The 18,213-nt window shown below is 40.8% G+C and overlaps 1 protein-coding gene and 1 long non-coding RNA gene across 5 annotated transcripts in view; one reads left to right on the top strand and one right to left on the bottom strand.

Annotated features, from left to right (window-relative positions):
- Nucleotides 1-325: 325 nt before the first annotated feature.
- On the bottom strand, nt 326-3,260 carry LOC106551547 (uncharacterized). Its single transcript, XR_015696988.1, has 4 exons — nt 3,136-3,260; nt 2,856-2,961; nt 1,716-1,955; nt 326-606 (listed from the first exon to the last, which is right to left on the bottom strand). It is a non-coding gene; the product is annotated as an uncharacterized LOC106551547 (long non-coding RNA).
- A 575-nt stretch (nt 3,261-3,835) lies between these two features.
- GALNT18 (polypeptide N-acetylgalactosaminyltransferase 18) overlaps nt 3,836-18,213 on the top strand; it is a 391,276-nt gene continuing 376,898 nt past the window's right edge. For all 4 annotated transcript variants that reach the window (XM_087718060.1, XM_087718044.1, XM_087718067.1 and 1 more), the window contains exon 1: nt 3,836-4,184. In XM_087718060.1, the coding sequence (XP_087574186.1) occupies nt 3,950-4,184 (235 nt within the window). In that variant the 5' untranslated portion in view covers nt 3,836-3,949. The remainder of the gene's footprint in view (nt 4,185-18,213) is intronic.

The following is an 18,213-nucleotide window of genomic DNA, read 5'->3' as shown; positions in this document are numbered from 1 at the left end:
CCAGGCATAGCAACAAATCCTGACACTTTGTGTTCAGTCCATAAATCAATGTGGTGGGAACACAGGGAGCTATTACCACAGTCAATTACACTCATTCTCTCTCAAGGATTCCACCACAGTCATGAACTGAGCCATGCTGTGCCAAGCAACGGCATCACTAGCCAATAAAGCCCATAAATGCTTTCTCCAGATGATAGATCAGCAATGCAAAAGCTGCTGTCTTTGGCTTCAGAAGGTGGGCTGTCATTATTTCTTCTTCTCTCTTCCCAAACAGTAATGGTGGTCATTCCACTTGAATGGAAATAAAACCAGAGCTTTACCTATCTTTCATGCTTAAGGTATATTTATTTAAAAAACAAGTGGCTACATGTACAGAACATCTTACACCCAGTCAGTTTAAACAATGCAGGATTTATTTTGTAGGGGAGTTAGAGAGTTATGGAAAAAGAGCACATTTGGTCAGTTAATGGTGCTGTGTATTGGCTGATCCCAATGGCTATCAATCTCTGAAAGAAAGGGAAGTAGAAATTGAACTAATGTTTAGGCTGCTCACAATCTGTGCCAGAACTACTTGCCTGAAGACAGGCGATGTTCTCTCTGAAGGTACTACCATAAAGAAACACGAGTTAGAAGAGGGGAATGGTCCAGAAAATCTCTTAAGAGTCTAAGTTCGGTGGGTATCCATTAGTATCCTAAACTAGGATGGTTTCATGAGATAACAATCATAAACAAGCATGTCCTGTACCAGAGACTTGAATATATCATGAATGTACAGCTACTCCCCATAACTAATATTGTATCTGGTGAATACAACAGCAAAAGGAGGCTGTTGCTATGGGGAAGAATTTTTGGATAGTTGAGAAACTAGGACCAAAAGGGACTATGCCTCATCATGACATGGCTCAACTGTTGGCACCCTGCCAATACCCAGGTACCCTCCAGGTGAGACTGTTTCTTCAAGGAGAGCTGGAAAGGTATCTGGAGCTGTCTATCATTATAGCTGGGTTGTGCCAGTGGTTATGTGTTAGTGCTAATAGAAGCGCAGCTCAACCCTATTGATTTGGCTGGTCTACCATAGCATAGCTGAGTGGCCCACCAGAGCAGCTTCTGAGATGCTATCACTCTCCTGTCTCCTCCATGAAGCTTGGATGAAACAGATGTGGGTTGAACCATTACTAAAGGAAGAAATGGAAGGAATGGCTGACAAGGCCAGTTTTAAAACAGGAATGGGCTAAGCTTTGAGAAACTTTAGCAGTTTTGTTTGGAAAGTGCTAACAGTGATTTAACTCTAGAGATTCTACCTAGCAAATATAACAACTGAACATGGCAAGAATGCCAAGAATAAAAAAAATCCACAATATGGTAGGGAAAGACCCTCTGTGAATAGAAAGCGCAAGAATACACAGAAACAAAGCATATGTTAATTAACGAGGATCATGTGAACCATACAGAATAGTTTAATTAATGGACACTTTGGGCTATGAAATGATAAGGAAACTGTAGCAAGTGAAAAGAAAACTGAAATTTTGACAGGGCCTCTTTGGACTATGAGACCCCAATGGGACCCTAAACTGTAAGTTGCTTAGCTTGTCCCTAATTCTGGCACATTCAGCAGGCTGCTACGGGAAGAGTAAGAAAGTGGTAACTGCTGGTGCCCATATGGTAAGGTTCAGCCACATCAGTGTAACTTTGGAAAATGATCCCCCTAGGCTTACCAGAATGAGGTAAATCCTTGGCCCAGCATTTTCCACCTCCTTCCATTGCTCTTCATCCTCTTCCTACTCCTCGCAGTTCAGTAGTATTTACAGCCCATGAAGCTGGTGTGACACAAGACAAAAAAACATGCCAGGCTGTAGCCACATGAAGACCTTACAGCAGCACAGCAATTCTATGGAGTATCATGCACTGCAGCAGAATCCTTCTCCAGGGCCCACTCTGTGTCAGGTAGATGAGAACTGTTCCAAAGAGAGGAAAGGGAGTGGAGGAAAAGGTTGGAAGGGAGCACAGAGTTAAAACATCCAGAAGCCCATGGGAAGGGCCACCTGTGAATATGGCATAGAGAACTATTTGTCTCCCAGGGACAATTTCATGGCTGGGGCTGCAGGTAAGGCTTCTCCAGTCATTATTGTCTGAAGTCCAGGAAAAAAGAAGAAGACTTCAACTGTTGGAGGGATACATAACAGAGAACCTCTGCCTTGGGGAAGGGAAATGAATACAAACCACACATCATCCATGAACTTCAAGCAGCAGGTAACGTGGGTCTCATGGGCGAGGAAAGGCAGTAGGAAAGGCATCTGCAACAGATGAGACTGCCCCAGGATATGCCTGGCTCCTTGCCATATCTGGGCTCACTGCCAAAACTCCTTGCCAGCATTGTTGTCATTCCAGAGCAAGCAAAAGGGAACCCTGACTACAATTTCTTAGTCTGGCTTAATTTTACCCAATTACACTATGGGCGATGCATAGGTTAGGTTGCATTCAGTTATATATTTTAGGAAGACTTAGTAACCTTAATTCTATACATGTAAAATGGAACATTACAGAACACAGGCACGGATAATGGAGCTAATACACTGGCCTGGCTGGGGGAAGAATCCAAAAATACTTCCTCCTTTTTTATTACAATAAAACAGCAGGCTAAGACAGCTCCCATTAAAATCTTTTCTCCAGTGACTTTATAAGCTATTGCTAGGCTTTTAACACTGAAGACCCCTCTTGTGAATATTTGGGAATCAAGCGACCAAGCCTTTACAGGAGGAAGGAAGGCAGTGGCTGAATTTGAATCAGCCAGGGTCTCTTTGACAGTTCATAATCGACTACTAGACCATGCAAGGAAAAGCTTTAAAACACCTTACAGAATCTATGGAGATTCTCAGTCATCCAGGTCATCTGGAGCTGAAGAAGCTTCTTGGATGAGAAGCAAAAACGTCTTCAAAGAAAACCCAGAAAGTCCAGTTGCCTCTTGGAAGGAAAAAAAAAAAGCATCTTTGAGACACCTTATAGAATCGATCACAGTATTGTGGGCGGCTGATAATATAATAGCAACAGATACTATACTAACAGCGAGGGATAAAAGAGGGAAGAATATGGAAGGAAAGCCAGACGTGATAAATTAGCTTTACCTGTGGAACTTACCACGCAATTTTCGCTGCCTCCTTGGACTTCGGCTGGAGATCCGCCCCACTCAACCCCGGGTCGAGCTTCCCGGGAGCCGCCGTCCTAGGCAAACACAAACACACTCGCCGAACGGGAGCCTGACCGCTAGAGAAAGCCGGATCGGCGAGCAGGTGGGCCTCCAATGAAGCTCTCCCCCGCCCCCCAAAGTCCCCCGTTGGCTAACAGCTTGGCGATGCCACGGAACTCTGGACCAGCTCCTCCTCATTATTGGACGAGAGGCTTGTCAATCCGCCCCCATACACGCCCGACTCGCCTGCTTGCGGCTTCTAAGGGACGGCTTAAGGAGCGTTGGCTGCTGTGAGCTGTGCGAGGCGGCACGGCGGAGAAGAAAGTTTTTGCAAGACTTGGGCACCTGACTCCGCATCTCTCTCCCGTGCGCGCTCTGGAGTGGGGCTGGCCAAGGGAACCAGCCGAGCCTTGGAGCGGACAAAGCTTTGGAGACAAAAGTTTCTGCTTCTTTCCTTTGGTTTTTCTTGGATTGGTTTACAGCCGGGAAGACCCCAGCAAAACGAATCAAGCTCTCGCTTTCACCTTTGCTTTTGGGCGGGGGAGAAAATGTTCCTTGCCTGTGAAACAGGTCACGATTTTGATGGAAATTCGCTGACTTGAGACTCGACCGGTTTCCCTTTTTTGCAGAAAGCGAGAGAAGGGTGTGAATTACGCACCTATTTATTGACTTTTTTTTCCTCTTTTTGCTGCCGTTGCTCTTGTCCCACCCGCTTCTTCTACCGGAGCCCCAGGTTTTGTCGGAGCTATATGGAGGGATCTCAGAATGGTTTGCAACAGGAAAGCCAAAACTTTAGTGTCCACCTGCGTGATTCTCAGCGGGATGACTAACATCATCTGCTTGCTCTACGTGGGCTGGGTCACCAACTACATCGCCACGGTTTCCGTGAAAGTTCAGGAGCCGATCTCGGAGAAAAAGTTAGAGGAAGACAAAGGAGACACCCTAAGGATTATAGAAAGACTGGACCACTTGGAAAGTGTCATCAAGCAGCACATCCAAGGTACTCCCTCGCTTCCGCAGTCCCGTTTCTCTCCTTCGAAAGAGTGTCTCCCCCATTTTCCAAGTCTCTCTCTTACTCCCTAGCAACCCCCCCTCTTAATAAACCCCCCAAGCGTTGCACAGGTTCCGTTTATTTGGAACATGGGTGTTTTGAGGTCACATTCCTGCTGCCACAGGCGGGATGGTGGACTCTGGTCCGAGGGGAGGATGCGCGGGAGGGGAGGGAGGGAAAAAGGAGCGGAGAGTTAAAGAGGAAAAGAAATTCGTTGAGAAGAATCGGGAGCTTTGTTAGGACGGGCTCTCCTTGGTCGGGCGAAGGCTCCTGCTTCCTGGCTGCCTTCCCTCTCAGCGAAATCGCTGGGTGCCGCCGGCTAAGCCGCTGCCTGGCTGGCTGGAGCGAGAAGCTGAGGCGGTGGGGGCAGCGCCCATAGCTTGCCAGTTTCCTTCCTCCGTGTGGCTCGATAATCTGGCCGCCGCTAGTTCTGAGGATCGAAGGGAATCCCGGTTGTCTTGATGCCTTTGAGGGGACCGAACGAGCGACGGTCAATTCCTGGAGGAAGCGGTTTGATGGTGTGTATGTGTCTCTGTGTGTGTGTGTGCTCGCGTGTGTGTGTCTCCGTCCCTCCATTTCCCGCCTTTCCGTGAGAACCGGCGATTGCGAAGAAGCGGCTGGTGCTTCCCAGCCAGAAGCTCTGCTGCTGGCTATGGGTAATCTGGCGCTTGACAGCTGGCAGTTTAGCCCGAGGGAGGGAAGAGGATGTGAGGAGCCTCTTGGCTCGGTCAGAAGTCCGATCCCGGTGGAGGATTTAATCCGAGGAATGGCATCTCCTGAGCGGGTGGGTTGGGCTCTCACTGTGTCTACCCGTGTAACAAACCGGCTTTCGAGCCTGTTGAAGTTGCTCCATGGAAGAGACCTCTGGAGATCTTCTCTGGAAAGATCTTGGCATGGGATTAAGCATCTGATCTTAGTTTCATAGTGTGCTATGGCTATTTTTTTTAATGTGTCGTGTTCCCTCCCTCTTCATCTCCATCTCTGCTCTTAAACCCCTGGACTAGTTGTGTTAATTGCCTTTGTATATAAAGATTGCATATTATTTCGGCGTTTTGTTTCCTCTGATTGAGAGGAGGATGGTTTGGGAAAACGATCTGAGATTATTCTCAATCTGGGTAATGGCATTTGACTGCTTCTGCTGTAGAAAGGGATGCTGGGGAAGAATAGGAAGCATCATTTCCTTGCCAGATGTGGTTCTGGACCCTTCTCCTCCTTTTTACTTCCTAATATGTTATTAGTTACAGAAGGCATGATATATTGTCTTTATTTACCCTCTGATGGAGATGGAAGAGGACCACATGCTTTCCAAATGTTTTAAGGGCTCATGGCCAAGTGGGGTTTAAAATATTTCTGTCTTCCCTTTTTCCCATTTTTTTTTTAATGAATTTCCTGGAGGCACATTTTCAGATTCCACACTGCTTTTGTTTCTCCATATTTTGCACAGTTTTTAATCAGATAAAGAGACCACGTTCTCCACGTTATTAGATGTGTGCAGAGTTTGTCCATAAGGCGACCACAATGGACAGCTCTATTCTTATTTTTGGAATTGTGATATCTAAGGGGAAAAAAGGTCTATGAAAAATGAGAATGTTTGATAACTTCAGTTACCAATCTCTTGGGATGGATGAGGTCCTGCAGTATTCAACTCCTGCATCCATCCAGACAGAATTCAGCTAGTTTGCTACAGCTGCTAAACAGATTCCTTTTCTCCTAAATCAATTTTGCCAGTCTGACAGAGTGCTCCAGTTAAAAGCATGAGCTACAGTGGAAACATATTAAAGGCATACACAACACACATTCATTAGAAGATTTCTATGTATAAAGGAGGCTTTCCAAAGTCCTTCTAGTTCCTTAGAATGTAAATACAATGTAGACTTCTTCCCCTTCTGTCTATTTACTGGCTACACATGTGCAAAGGTATTTTTTTTCAGAAGGTAGAGCAATATCCCTTCTAAATCCCCCCCCCCCAGGAATCCTGGAATTTGGATCTTGTTATAGAACTTGTGCTACTAAAATGTTAAGCCCACTGTAAGTACGATATTTGTATTCTGGTTACAACTGTTTAGAAGTAGAATTCATTCCTTAGTTTTCCCAGGCTTTCCCAGAAGAAGCCAAGTTAATGAAAGTTTTGGTGACATTCTAAAGTTTTCTGTCACTGTTGGCCTGGCGTTTATTCAGCAGCACAAGTTGAAGTCATGATTTTTGATACTTTGTTTCTGCAAAGATTGGGGCAGACTCCATGATATAAAAAAAATGCTTTGCATGTAAGATGTTCAGCTCACCTTCTCAGAAATTAAAGAATCTATTGACAACAAAACTGAGAGTTCCAGCCATAGCATTAGAACTGCCCTGATCTTTATTTATTTATTAAACAAATATGTGTGTTTGTGTGTGTGTGTGTGTATGTATATATATGTATGCGTGTATGTATGTATGTGTGTGTATGTGTGTATATGTATATGTATATGTATATGTATATGTATATATATATATATATATATATATATATATATATATATATATATATATATATATATATATATATATATATATATATATATATATATATATATATATATATATATATATATATATATATATATATATATATATATACTTAAAGTCACAACCCCTGGTATGCCCAAGTGTGGGAGGAAGGTCACACTTCCACTCTCTGTCATTAGGCTCGTCACAAGAGTCCATCCAGACAGAAACCCAATATTTTTACTGTTGCCTTTGTTATATTTGTGTTTTTATTTGTGCTGATAAATAAATAAAGGAAGACTAGTATAGATCTATTTCAAGCTATTTATAGCAATAGCAATAGCAATAGCAGTGGACTTATATACCGCTTCATAGGCCTTTCAGGCCTCTCTAAGCGGTTTACAGAGAGTCAGCATATTGCCCCCAACAATCTGGGTCCTCATTTTACCCACCTCGGAAGGATGGAAGGCTGAGTCAACCCTGAGCCGGTGAGATTTGAACCGCTGACCTGCTGATCTAGCAGTAGCCTGCAGTGCTGCATTTAACCACTGCGCCACATTTAGCTCTCATCAGCTAGCCATATCCTTACTGGGATTCGAACCTGTGCTCTATTGCCTTCCCGGGCAGGGAGTTAACCATTTGAGCTACAGAGAACGACTCCTTTTATCAGCCAGCCAGGGTGGGAGGTATATACTTAAAGTCACAACCCCTGGTATGCCCAAGTGTGGGAGGAAGGTCACACTTCCACTCTCTGTCATTAGGCTCGTCACAAGAGTCCATCCAGACAGAAACCCAATATTTTTACTGTTGCCTTTGTTATATTTGTGTTTTTATTTGTGCTGATAAATAAATAAAGGAAGACTAGTATAGATCTATTTCAAGCTATTTAGCTCTCATCAGCTAGCCATATCCTTACTGGGATTCGAACCTGTGCTCTATTGCCTTCCCGGGCAGGGAGTTAACCATTTGAGCTACAGAGAACGACTCCTTTTATCAGCCAGCCAGGGTGGGAGGTATATACTTAAAGTCACAACCCCTGGTATGCCCAAGTGTGGGAGGAAGGTCACACTTCCACTCTCTGTCATTAGGCTCGTCACAAGAGTCCATCCAGACAGAAACCCAATATTTTTACTGTTGCCTTTGTTATATTTGTGTTTTTATTTGTGCTGATAAATAAATAAAGGAAGACTAGTATAGATCTATTTCAAGCTATTTAGCTCTCATCAGCTAGCCATATCCTTACTGGGATTCGAACCTGTGCTCTATTGCCTTCCCGGGCAGGGAGTTAACCATTTGAGCTACAGAGAACGACTCCTTTTATCAGCCAGCCAGGGTGGGAGGTATATACTTAAAGTCACAACCCCTGGTATGCCCAAGTGTGGGAGGAAGGTCACACTTCCACTCTCTGTCATTAGGCTCGTCACAAGAGTCCATCCAGACAGAAACCCAATATTTTTACTGTTGCCTTTGTTATATTTGTGTTTTTATTTGTGCTGATAAATAAATAAAGGAAGACTAGTATAGATCTATTTCAAGCTATTTAGCTCTCATCAGCTAGCCATATCCTTACTGGGATTCGAACCTGTGCTCTATTGCTTCCCAGGCAGGGAGTTAACCATTTGAGCTACAGAGAACGACTCCTTTTATCAGCCAGCCAGGGTGGGAGGTATATACTTAAAGTCACAACCCCTGGTATGCCCAAGTGTGGGAGGAAGGTCACACTTCCACTCTCTGTCATTAGGCTCGTCACAAGAGTCCATCCAGACAGAAACCCAATATTTTTACTGTTGCCTTTGTTATATTTGTGACTATATATATATATAGTCACAACCCCTGGCATATGCCATTATGCGATATATATATATATCGCATAATGGCATAATGGCACTATAAGGTATGTGCTATTGAAAATGTAGGAAAATATAAAATGTGTCTTTATTGGGATTAGCCCTAAGTAAATATGGAATTGATAACTGCAGCTCTCAAAGCAATAGTCATGTTGCTTTTGGCTTAAATTTCAGAATGTGGATTAACTAATGACTTGACAAGCTTGGGCTGGAAATCAGACATGACATCTGATAACTGCTTAAATTCCTTTTGCCTAAAGTTCGTTTAAAATGTGTCTTCTTAAGAGGGAATTGCTAAAATTAATTAGCTGTATATAATTTTTAAAAATTAAATCAAGAGAGATAAGATAGTGTGACTAAGTGGATGATCTTCAAATACTGCAAGTTTTTACTGTGAATTTGTTAAATACGGTAATTATAACTGTAGGCGACCACTTGCTAAAAAAGTGGTTTACTAAATAAAATACAGTGGGCTTGGTTGTGCCACACCATTGAACTTGAAAGCAAGAATAACTAGGTTCACACAAAATACAAAATCATGTTTGGTTGGGTTCTGTTTAAGGCGCTGTACAAATCCATCTAGAGACTAGGTACTTCAGTCTTGCTATTTGTAGGGTGGAGGTTATAAGATTTGGGCTTTGATTTCCATGGTGTTATTAGAGTTAAAGCTGAGAGATAGCAACCTCTATATAGCTCTCTAGAGTAGCCAGTAAAATGGTACCTTTCTATTACGGTGGTTGGGAATTCACCTGAAGAGCAGTGATTTAGGGGGAACTGATCTAGGGAATTGATAGGTGAGCTGCGTTGGTTTGGTTTTTGTTTTGGTATGTTTGTGTATCTAACTTAAAAGGTTATTGACAAGGTTTTTCAGTGGGCATTTATGCAAGTTGAATTGGACTTCATTTAAGTCAGAATGGAGATATGAGATTTGGAGAAAGTACTTTGATATTTAAGGATGAGTCAATGACCTTTCAATATTTTGTTTTACATTATCCATAGGTTAGAATAAGGAATTGTCAAAACACCTGAATCTGCTTCATTGTGGAACAAAAATCTATGAACATAGCAGGAACTTTATTTGACTCCCTCTTCTTCGTGGCAACCCCTGAGATATTGGAACACTGCTATCATGTCTCCCCTAGTTCTTCTTTCTATTAAACTAGACTTATCCAGTTCCTGCAACTGTTCTTCATATGTTTTAGTCTCCAGTCCCCTAATCATCTTTGTTGCTCTTCTCTGCACTCTTTCCAGAGTCTTCACATCTTTTCTACATTGTGGTGACCAGAACTGAATGCAGTATTCCAAGTGTGGCCTTACCAAGGCATTATAAAGTAGTATTAACACTTCATATGATCTTGATTCTAGCCCTCTATTTATGCAGCCTAGAACTGTGTTGGCTTTTTTGGCAGCTGCTGCACACTGCTGGCTCATATTTAAATGGTTGTCCACTAGGACTCCAAGATCCCTTTCACAGTTACTACTACTGAGCATGGTACCACCTATTCTATACCTGTGCATTTCATTTTTGTTGCTTAAATGTAGAACCTTACTCTTTTCACCATTGAATTTCATTTTATTAGATAGTGCCCAATGTTCAGTTTGTCAAGATCCTTCCGTACCTTTAGCCTATCTTCTGGAGTGTTGGCTATTCCTGCCAGCTTGGTGTCATCTGCAAATTTGAGTTCCCCATTTATTCCCTCATCCAAATCATTGATGAAGATGTTGAAGAGTACTGGGCCTAAAACAGAGCCTTGGGGTACTCCACTGCATACTTCACTCCATGTAGATGCAGTTCCATTGAGGAGTACACGTTGAGTGCGGTTGGTCAGCCAGTTACGAATGCATCTGGTGGTGATGCTGTCTAACCCACATTCTTCTACTTTATCTAGTAGTAGGTTATGGTCTACCTTATCAAATGCCTGAACTCCAAGTAAACTATATGGATGGTGTTCCTCTGGTCCACTAATTTTGTCATATTATCAAAGAATGCAATAAGATTAGTCTGGCATGATCTGTTTTTGACAAACCCATGTTGGCTTTTGGCTATTACTTTGTTTGCTTTTAGGTGTTCGCTAATTCGTTGCTTGATTATTTTTTCCAGAATCTTTCCTCGTATTGAGGTCAGGCTGATAGGTCTGTAGTTTCCTAGATCTATTTTTTCCCTTTTTTGAAGATGGGAACCACTTCAGCTCTTTCCCAGTCCTCTGGCAGTTCCCCGGTGCTCCAGGATCTCTGAAAGATATAATCCAGTGGTTCTGAGATCTCGTATCCCATTTTCTTCAGAATCCTGGGGTGCACTCCGTCCAGTCCAGGTAATTTGAACTCGTCTAGGGTAGACAGGTGGTCACTTACTGTTTTCTTCCCTATTTCAATTTGCGTTCCTAATCTGAATTTATTTGTATTCACCCTTTATTTTTTTTGTAAATAACTAAATGTGGCGAACACACATAATACTCCATCCTTCTCCTATTTTCCTCACAACAACAACCCTGTGATGTGTGTGGGCTGAGAGAGAATGATTGGCTCAAAGTTACCCAGCCAGTTTTCATGCCTAAGGCAGGATTATAACTGGCTCCTAGCCTGGTCTTAACCACTTTACCAAACTAGCAATGAATGAATGAATGAATGAATGAATGAATGAATGAATGAGTGTTAGATTCATCATGATACACTTTCCTTGCCATGGATTTCATTGCAATGCTTTAAAAAATACCTCTACCTTTTTTAAGGCAGAAATATCAGGGTTAACCAAAGGTCTGAATATCAGCTTCTAAAATATCCACCAAAGTTGTGCTTACTGAATCAGTGCAGTAGAATATTGTAAAATAATTTAGAACTGTTTTAAAAAATAAGCTGTTTTCCATTTGTTTTCCTATATTTCCAAGTCATTGAAGATGACTTGCCCTTGAGGTTGATCCAGCTTTGGTTCTTCTGTGCAGTGCAAAAGAAAGTTGATACAGCTAGTTGATCATCGCAGTTAACATTTTGAATCACACTGCATATTCCCTTGCCTGGAATCAGGTCAGAACTTGCTCTCTGCTTTGCTTGGATAAAGCCATTAGGCCTGTGTACATTATGGGATAAAATCCCAAACCTTGATTTACCTCTTCTTTGTGACTCTGCTGCCACCATCACTGCTGTTCCTTGTTCAGTCAGCAAAATAATGAGAAGAACAGAAAGTGGAAAAAGCAGCTGAGGAGAAAAATAAGCCCAAATAATTGTGACACTGCCCGACACACTCAAATATTCTTGTTACCTCCTCTTGGCCTTATGACTTGATTGAGATTGAGAGATTGAGAAACTCTACATTGAGTAATACTATGGATGGATTCACTTTATCATGTAAAGCCATGATGCACTGAGTAGCATTTTGGATTAGCATGCTTGTTTAAGCATGTAATTAGTTTGTAGGCCATTCAATTACTGAAGTGGCTTAAGGCAAAGTATTATATATTAATACTTGAAAAGAAAAAAACCCTAGAAAAATAGAGAACTGATAAATTTTTTTGGGGGGAAAATCAAATACCATGGAATTAGATTATTAGTAAGAATATCAGTGTTGTGAGTTGCTTGCGTCAAATAAGATTTTTAAAATTTAATTTATGTGTTTGCTTATTTATTAATCAAATGTACATAGTGGCCCATCTCACTATATGACTCTAGGCAGCTCATGAACAATTAAAAACAATATAAAAACAGCAAACAGTGCAATTTAAAAAATAAAAACAAGGTGAACCACAAAACCTTACGGCAAAATTCATAGTCAAAATGAGCACACCTATGTATAACAGACAATACAGCCACTTCACAGGCCCTTCCATACTACTCATGACTGTTGGCAAAACCATGTTTTTAGGGCTTTGTGAAAAACCAAATATGTGGGACTACTTTCCTCTCCAGAGGGATGATGTTCCAGAATGAGGGAGCCGTGACAGGAAAGATTCTCTTCCTGAACCCAATGAAATGGCACTCCTTGGCTGACAGGGCCCATAGAATACTGTTCCAGCTGGACCTGAAATAGAGATAATAGGAGAGAGGCAGTCCCTCAGATGGAATTAGTATTCTGTGAACCTAGTCTGTGCCTTTTTTATATTCTCATATAAAAGTTAAAATATTTTTGGTTTCAATTTAAATGTAGTTCCTCTATATATATGGAAGGGAATCCATGGATTGAGAGGAATTAGGAGGAGACTATCCTCAATTGGCCTATTGGGGCAACCAAAGTTAAATTACTCACAAGTGTCAGCAGTTTAAATCCACAATAATGAATGAAATTGACATTAATTACCTATTGGCGTTCTGAATAGCTATATTTTAAAATAAAAGAAATTCAGAGTTTGAGTTTTAAAATATCTGAAAGGAGATGGGAATTGGTGAAGTTACCTACAGTAGTTTGATAATAAAACATCTGCAAGAAAACAAGTTCAGAAAGGACCAGGAACCCTGCAGTTCAACTGTGAGCTCATATATTTTGATTCAAAGCAGAATTTCGTGATTTTCAGTTGCCAAAAAGAATTTTTTTGATTCAGATATAAATTATGTGGGCAATGAAATAGGCTGGGGCATAGTGTTCTTCATATAATGAAATGTATTTTATTGGTAACTGTTGTTTGCTTATTTTGCTTTAATTTTCCCACTTTTATCTATTTTAAGTGTTGCAGTTAAAGTAATATGTCATGGTGTGCAATTTGTACAAATAAGGAGTAGGGAAAAATAACAATCAGGCACTCAAGCTGTAAGTTTGAAAAGAAGTCGATACTACTTGAGCATGTTAATACTTAGCGTGTGCAAATGTTAAAATAGATGTAAATCTGTTTTGCAAAACAGGTCTTTGATACAAATTAAAGTGTGTTTGTAAGAAAAAGAGAGGAGAGTCCAGTTCCAGTGATACAAAATCAAAGGGATGGAAAAATCTATGAAATTAATTATCCGTCCATACAAGGTGGCTGGATCAGTATAATAGAGACTTCCAATGTTTTTCTAATACTACTTAGCATGCTGATTTCTCTACTCCACCTTTCTCATTTCTCATTTTCAATTCTCCGATAATAGCCATTGTGAATAGAGCAATGCCAAACCCAAGTCGTTCTTTTAAAGACTGTGGATGCTGCTTATCAACCTTTCCATGGGGCTAGTGGACTTTAGGAAATTTGAAGGCTGGCAAAGGTCACCATGTCTTGAGGGAATCTACACTGTTCAAAATATTCCAACTGTGATCTTTCCTGTCTGAAATATTACTGGTCATCTTAAAGCCTTCTGTGAGATTCTGCTTTTTCATAGTCCACCTTTTTTTCCATAAAGCCTTTAATAGAACCCCTTATTTGTCATGTTCTCCATAACTGACTCCAAGGACATGCAGTCAGGGGAGGCAGGGGAGGCAGAGCCTCACCACTGTCATCATGAAAAGAAAAAAAATGTAAAAGGAAAAAGGCAAGAGCTGAGGTCAGGCTGAGCTAGTTGCTGCCAGAGTCACCGTGGATGACTCTGCTTAGTGCTTAATTGTTTAAAAAAGCCTCTTAGAAAGCACCCTCTACAGGAGGAGGCAGGAGAACGACGTGCCTCATCTAGCCTGACTTAAGCGTTTTATGATCACTTGAGCAGAGTTAAGCAAGAGTTAAAAGACGAAAAATTCCTGACGTAGGTGAGGCACGCCATTCTTCTGCCTCCTCCTGTAGAGGGCGCTTTTTTAAACAGTTAAGCAGAGTCATCCATGGTGACTCTGGCAGCAACTAGCTCAGCCTGACCTCAGCTCTTGCCTTTTTCCTTTTACATTATTTTTTCTTTTCATGATGGCAGGCAAGAGCAGAGTTAAAATCCTCTCTGAAACAGCTGGAAAAGGTACGTGCGGGTCGGAGGGAAGGGGAGGAATTCAAACTTCATCCTCAAGTGTACATCCCTCCCCAAGTGTAGTTTGATTGCAGGCAGAGCCTGCATGACACACACACACACAAACCTGGATAAAACTATATAAGCCCAGCTTCACTGATTACAAGTTTGAAAGGCAATGTGGCTCTGCCTGCAATCAAAGGCTTCTCTGCCTCTTCTCTCACCCCAGCCTGCAAGCAGGAGGTGAGTGGGTGGGTGGGCTTTATTGCGTTTCAGGCATTTCCCACCCAGACAGCAGGCTGCATTTGAAATGGTGGAGACTTCTCTGTGTGCGTGTGTCTGTTTGAGAGAGCGGGGAGAGAGGGAGGAAGGAGGGGAGGGAGAAGAAAAAGAATGAAGGAAACTTTTTCGCAAAGGAGAAAAACAAATGCTGTTGCTTTAAATCAGAATTGAGCATGCCTGGCTGTGGAATTCTGGGAGTTGACGTCCACAAGTCTAAAAAAATTTGAAACCCACCACTGTGTCAGTGCCTCACCAGCCATAAACTTCACCGCACGTCACTGACTGACTCTGTAACTAAGACTAAGGACATTTGACTGTCTCAATGGTGTATTATTTCATTGCCTCTATTTACATTTGCTTCCCCTGTTATATTTCTTGTGTCAAATGTTGGGATTGTAAGAGCCTAAGGAATACCCATCCCCTTGTATTCTCTGGAAGTGCACATTAACAGCACTGACAGAATAAAATAAACATGAGGTTGAGCCGGTTGTGAAGCATCCTTTTATGAGTGATAAAATGTTGCAATTGTTTTGTATATTAACTTGGAATGAGTTGGATAAAAGACTGCCTAATATATGAACTGAAAAACAGTCCCCATTGGATTTCTTCAATTTTATTTGTTCTCTGTGCAGTATTAGTCTGTTTTTACTTCTAGCAGCAAAGCTAGAATGTCAAGTGAAGTTTACAACTGAGTTAGAATTTTTACTCATGAGGGAATTTTTTTTCACATTCTAAAGTTGTAAAATGTCTCAACATCCTTCTCTTCCCTCACATTTTGGCATTTTAGAGAAGCAGGCAGATCAAGATTTCCTTTAATAATGTGAGCCACAATCCAGGCAAAGATACTTTAGAACCTGATGGATTTCTCTCTGACAGGGGAGTACCTGCCACTAAAATAAATTATCTTTAAAATAAATTGCCTTTTTTGTTGCAGCTGCAGTAATGGAATCTAAATGTTATTACCTACCTACAGGGATGTGAAATTCAAGGTATCTGTACATTAATGACATAAAAAAGTTTTAGCGTTTTCACTTAGTATGTGCAGAAGGACTTTGTGTCAGAGGTGGGTCTGCAAGCTATGTTCAGCTGTTGTGTGTTGCATGTATGTGACTGAATAAGTGTTGACTCCCAGTGACTGCCTGGACTAGTCCCTGTAATTTTTTTTGGCAAGGTTTTCAAGTGGTTTGTCACTACCTCCTTCTCAAAGTTGACAAGAGTGACAAGAGTGACTGGCCTAAAGATATCACGCTGGTTAAGTGCTTAAGGCAGAAGTAGAACTCTTAGCCAATTTACAACCTGGTACCTTAACCTCTACACCAAACTAGTTTTCTTTTAGCCTGTTAACATAAATTATTATACATTCTTTAAGCTGGTTTGCAAGTTTGAGAGATGCATTTGTTTCAAAAATACATGACTTTATTAAAAGAAGAAATTGCTACAATGTTCCATCAGATCTTCAGTGTTTTTGTGTTAGGGTTATGGGACAATTGAGAGAAAATGGTATTTAGTCTGTTGGTTTGAGTTCAGAACTTGGCAATTTGGTTGCAAACATTTCATCACTATTCGAGGAGACATCATCTGTGCTTTTTCAATTGTGCTCCTCTATCAGAACACAGGTCTTTAAATACCTTTTTCTGAGATGCAAATTAATCTGGATGTTGCTTGTTCAGGTATTTCTGAGTCATGGTCTCATTTCAGATGTTTGATTGGCTGGCTGTTGTTGCTGGGCTGTAGTTCAGTACTATCTGTGTGATGCAGATTAGGATTAGAATTGTTAACTTGTGCTTCTGAGTCATGGTCTGGTTTCAGCTTCTTTGATAGTTTGTGGGCTGTTGTGACTGAGACATAGACCAATCAATAATCCAAAATCAGACCATGACTTAGACATATCTGAACAAACAACATTCAGACTAATTTGCATCTCATAAAAAGGTATTTAGAGACCTGTATTCTGACAGATGAACACACTTCAAAACACTCTGACGATGTCTACTTGAATGGTGATGAAACATTTTCAACCAAATTGCCAAGCTTGGAGCTCCAACTAACAGCCTAACTACCAACCCAAGCTATTAATATTCAAACACATTTCAGAAAAATGTATATTTTTTTCTAAGCTGCTTTCCTTGACCAGTCCTTTTTGTCTTTATTTGATTCTGTTTGTTCCAAATAAATGGTCTTGTTAGGACATGTTAGCCTAAATAAATTAAGTGGCAACTATGAAATCCTAACCAGTTTGTTAACAAATGTTGATTAATCATGAACACTACTGGTACAAGTGTGTTTCCCCTGCCAGTAAAATTAAACAAACTCCATTTTGGCTGTAGTTTACCTCATGCTATATATGAAAACTCTGGTGTATTTTCGGGCTAATCTGACAAATTTAACTTTTGATTTTATTGTTCAGTGGTTTGTTTTCTGATGGTTATATGTTTTTTTGGGATAATTTACTCGTGTGGATAAACACCAATCTGAAAATACCTTTAATATACTAGATACTGAATATTATATGGATATATGTACAAATATTTTCCTGTGCTAGTATTTAACTGTAAACCCTTGAATCGTGAAAACCCCAAAAGTATAATAGTGATTTCTAACCATGTTTGCACATCACAGTAACCCATAGTTTAATAAAATGTAATTTATTATATTTAGCCAGTTTTCTGAGTTGACCTTTGACCTTTGAATTTAACACATACATTTCAAATATAAAATGCAGCTGGTCAGTTTGTTGTTTCCTGTGAATCGAACTATGAATAGATTAATACTGAATAACAGGAAGAGGGTTTGTTTAGGCTTTCACTACCTAATGCTCTTTCATCTTTTTGCTTGCATACTGTGCTTTTAATAGCAATGTAAGAAGGATTTATGAAGCATTAATCTAGTGAAATGAACCACCTGGTACAGAGACAACATAGTTTTCAAAGCTTTTCAACTAGTCTATCAAGTCATAACTTGTCATAGTCATGCAAGACGATCTGGCAGTCCCAATATAAAAAGGATGTGTTCCTTCTATCTTTAGCATGGAAATATCCTTCAGACTCTGCCTGTGCACAGTAAATCAACAAATTGGCTCTCTTACCAATGTTTTACAAATATTTAATTAAATTGATGGGCCACCCATCTTGCTGTTTGAGGAGACTCTTGATAGTGCATTCAACATATTCAAGGTATACTGAATACAGAAGTAAATTCATATTACATAATTCTTTTAGTGCTTCTTACAATTACTTTGGCCAGCTTCTGTGCCTCTAACCAGTGTTTGCTATGCAAAAAGCGGGTATGAAAACATTTCTGGAAACGTAAACTTCATTACAGGTAGTCCTTGACTTACGATCACAATTGACCCAAAATTTCCGTTTGTTAAGTGAGACATTTGTTAGGTGAGTTTTGCCCCATTTTACGATCTTTTTTGGCACAGTCGCTAAGTGAATCACTACAGCTGATAAGTTAGTAACCCGGTTGTTAAGTGAATCTGGCTTCCCCTTAGACTTTGCTTGTCAGAAGGTCACAAAAGTGATCACATGACTCCAAAT

The sequence above is a fragment of the Thamnophis sirtalis genome, unplaced genomic scaffold, assembly GCF_051295495.1.
Source record: "Thamnophis sirtalis isolate CommonGarterSnake01/CBP01778 unplaced genomic scaffold, rThaSir2_p1.2 scaffold_1, whole genome shotgun sequence".
Lineage (NCBI taxonomy): Eukaryota > Metazoa > Chordata > Lepidosauria > Squamata > Natricidae > Thamnophis > Thamnophis sirtalis.
The sequence above is the reverse complement of the archived record's forward strand: the minus strand, read 5'-3'. Positions and strand labels throughout refer to the sequence as shown.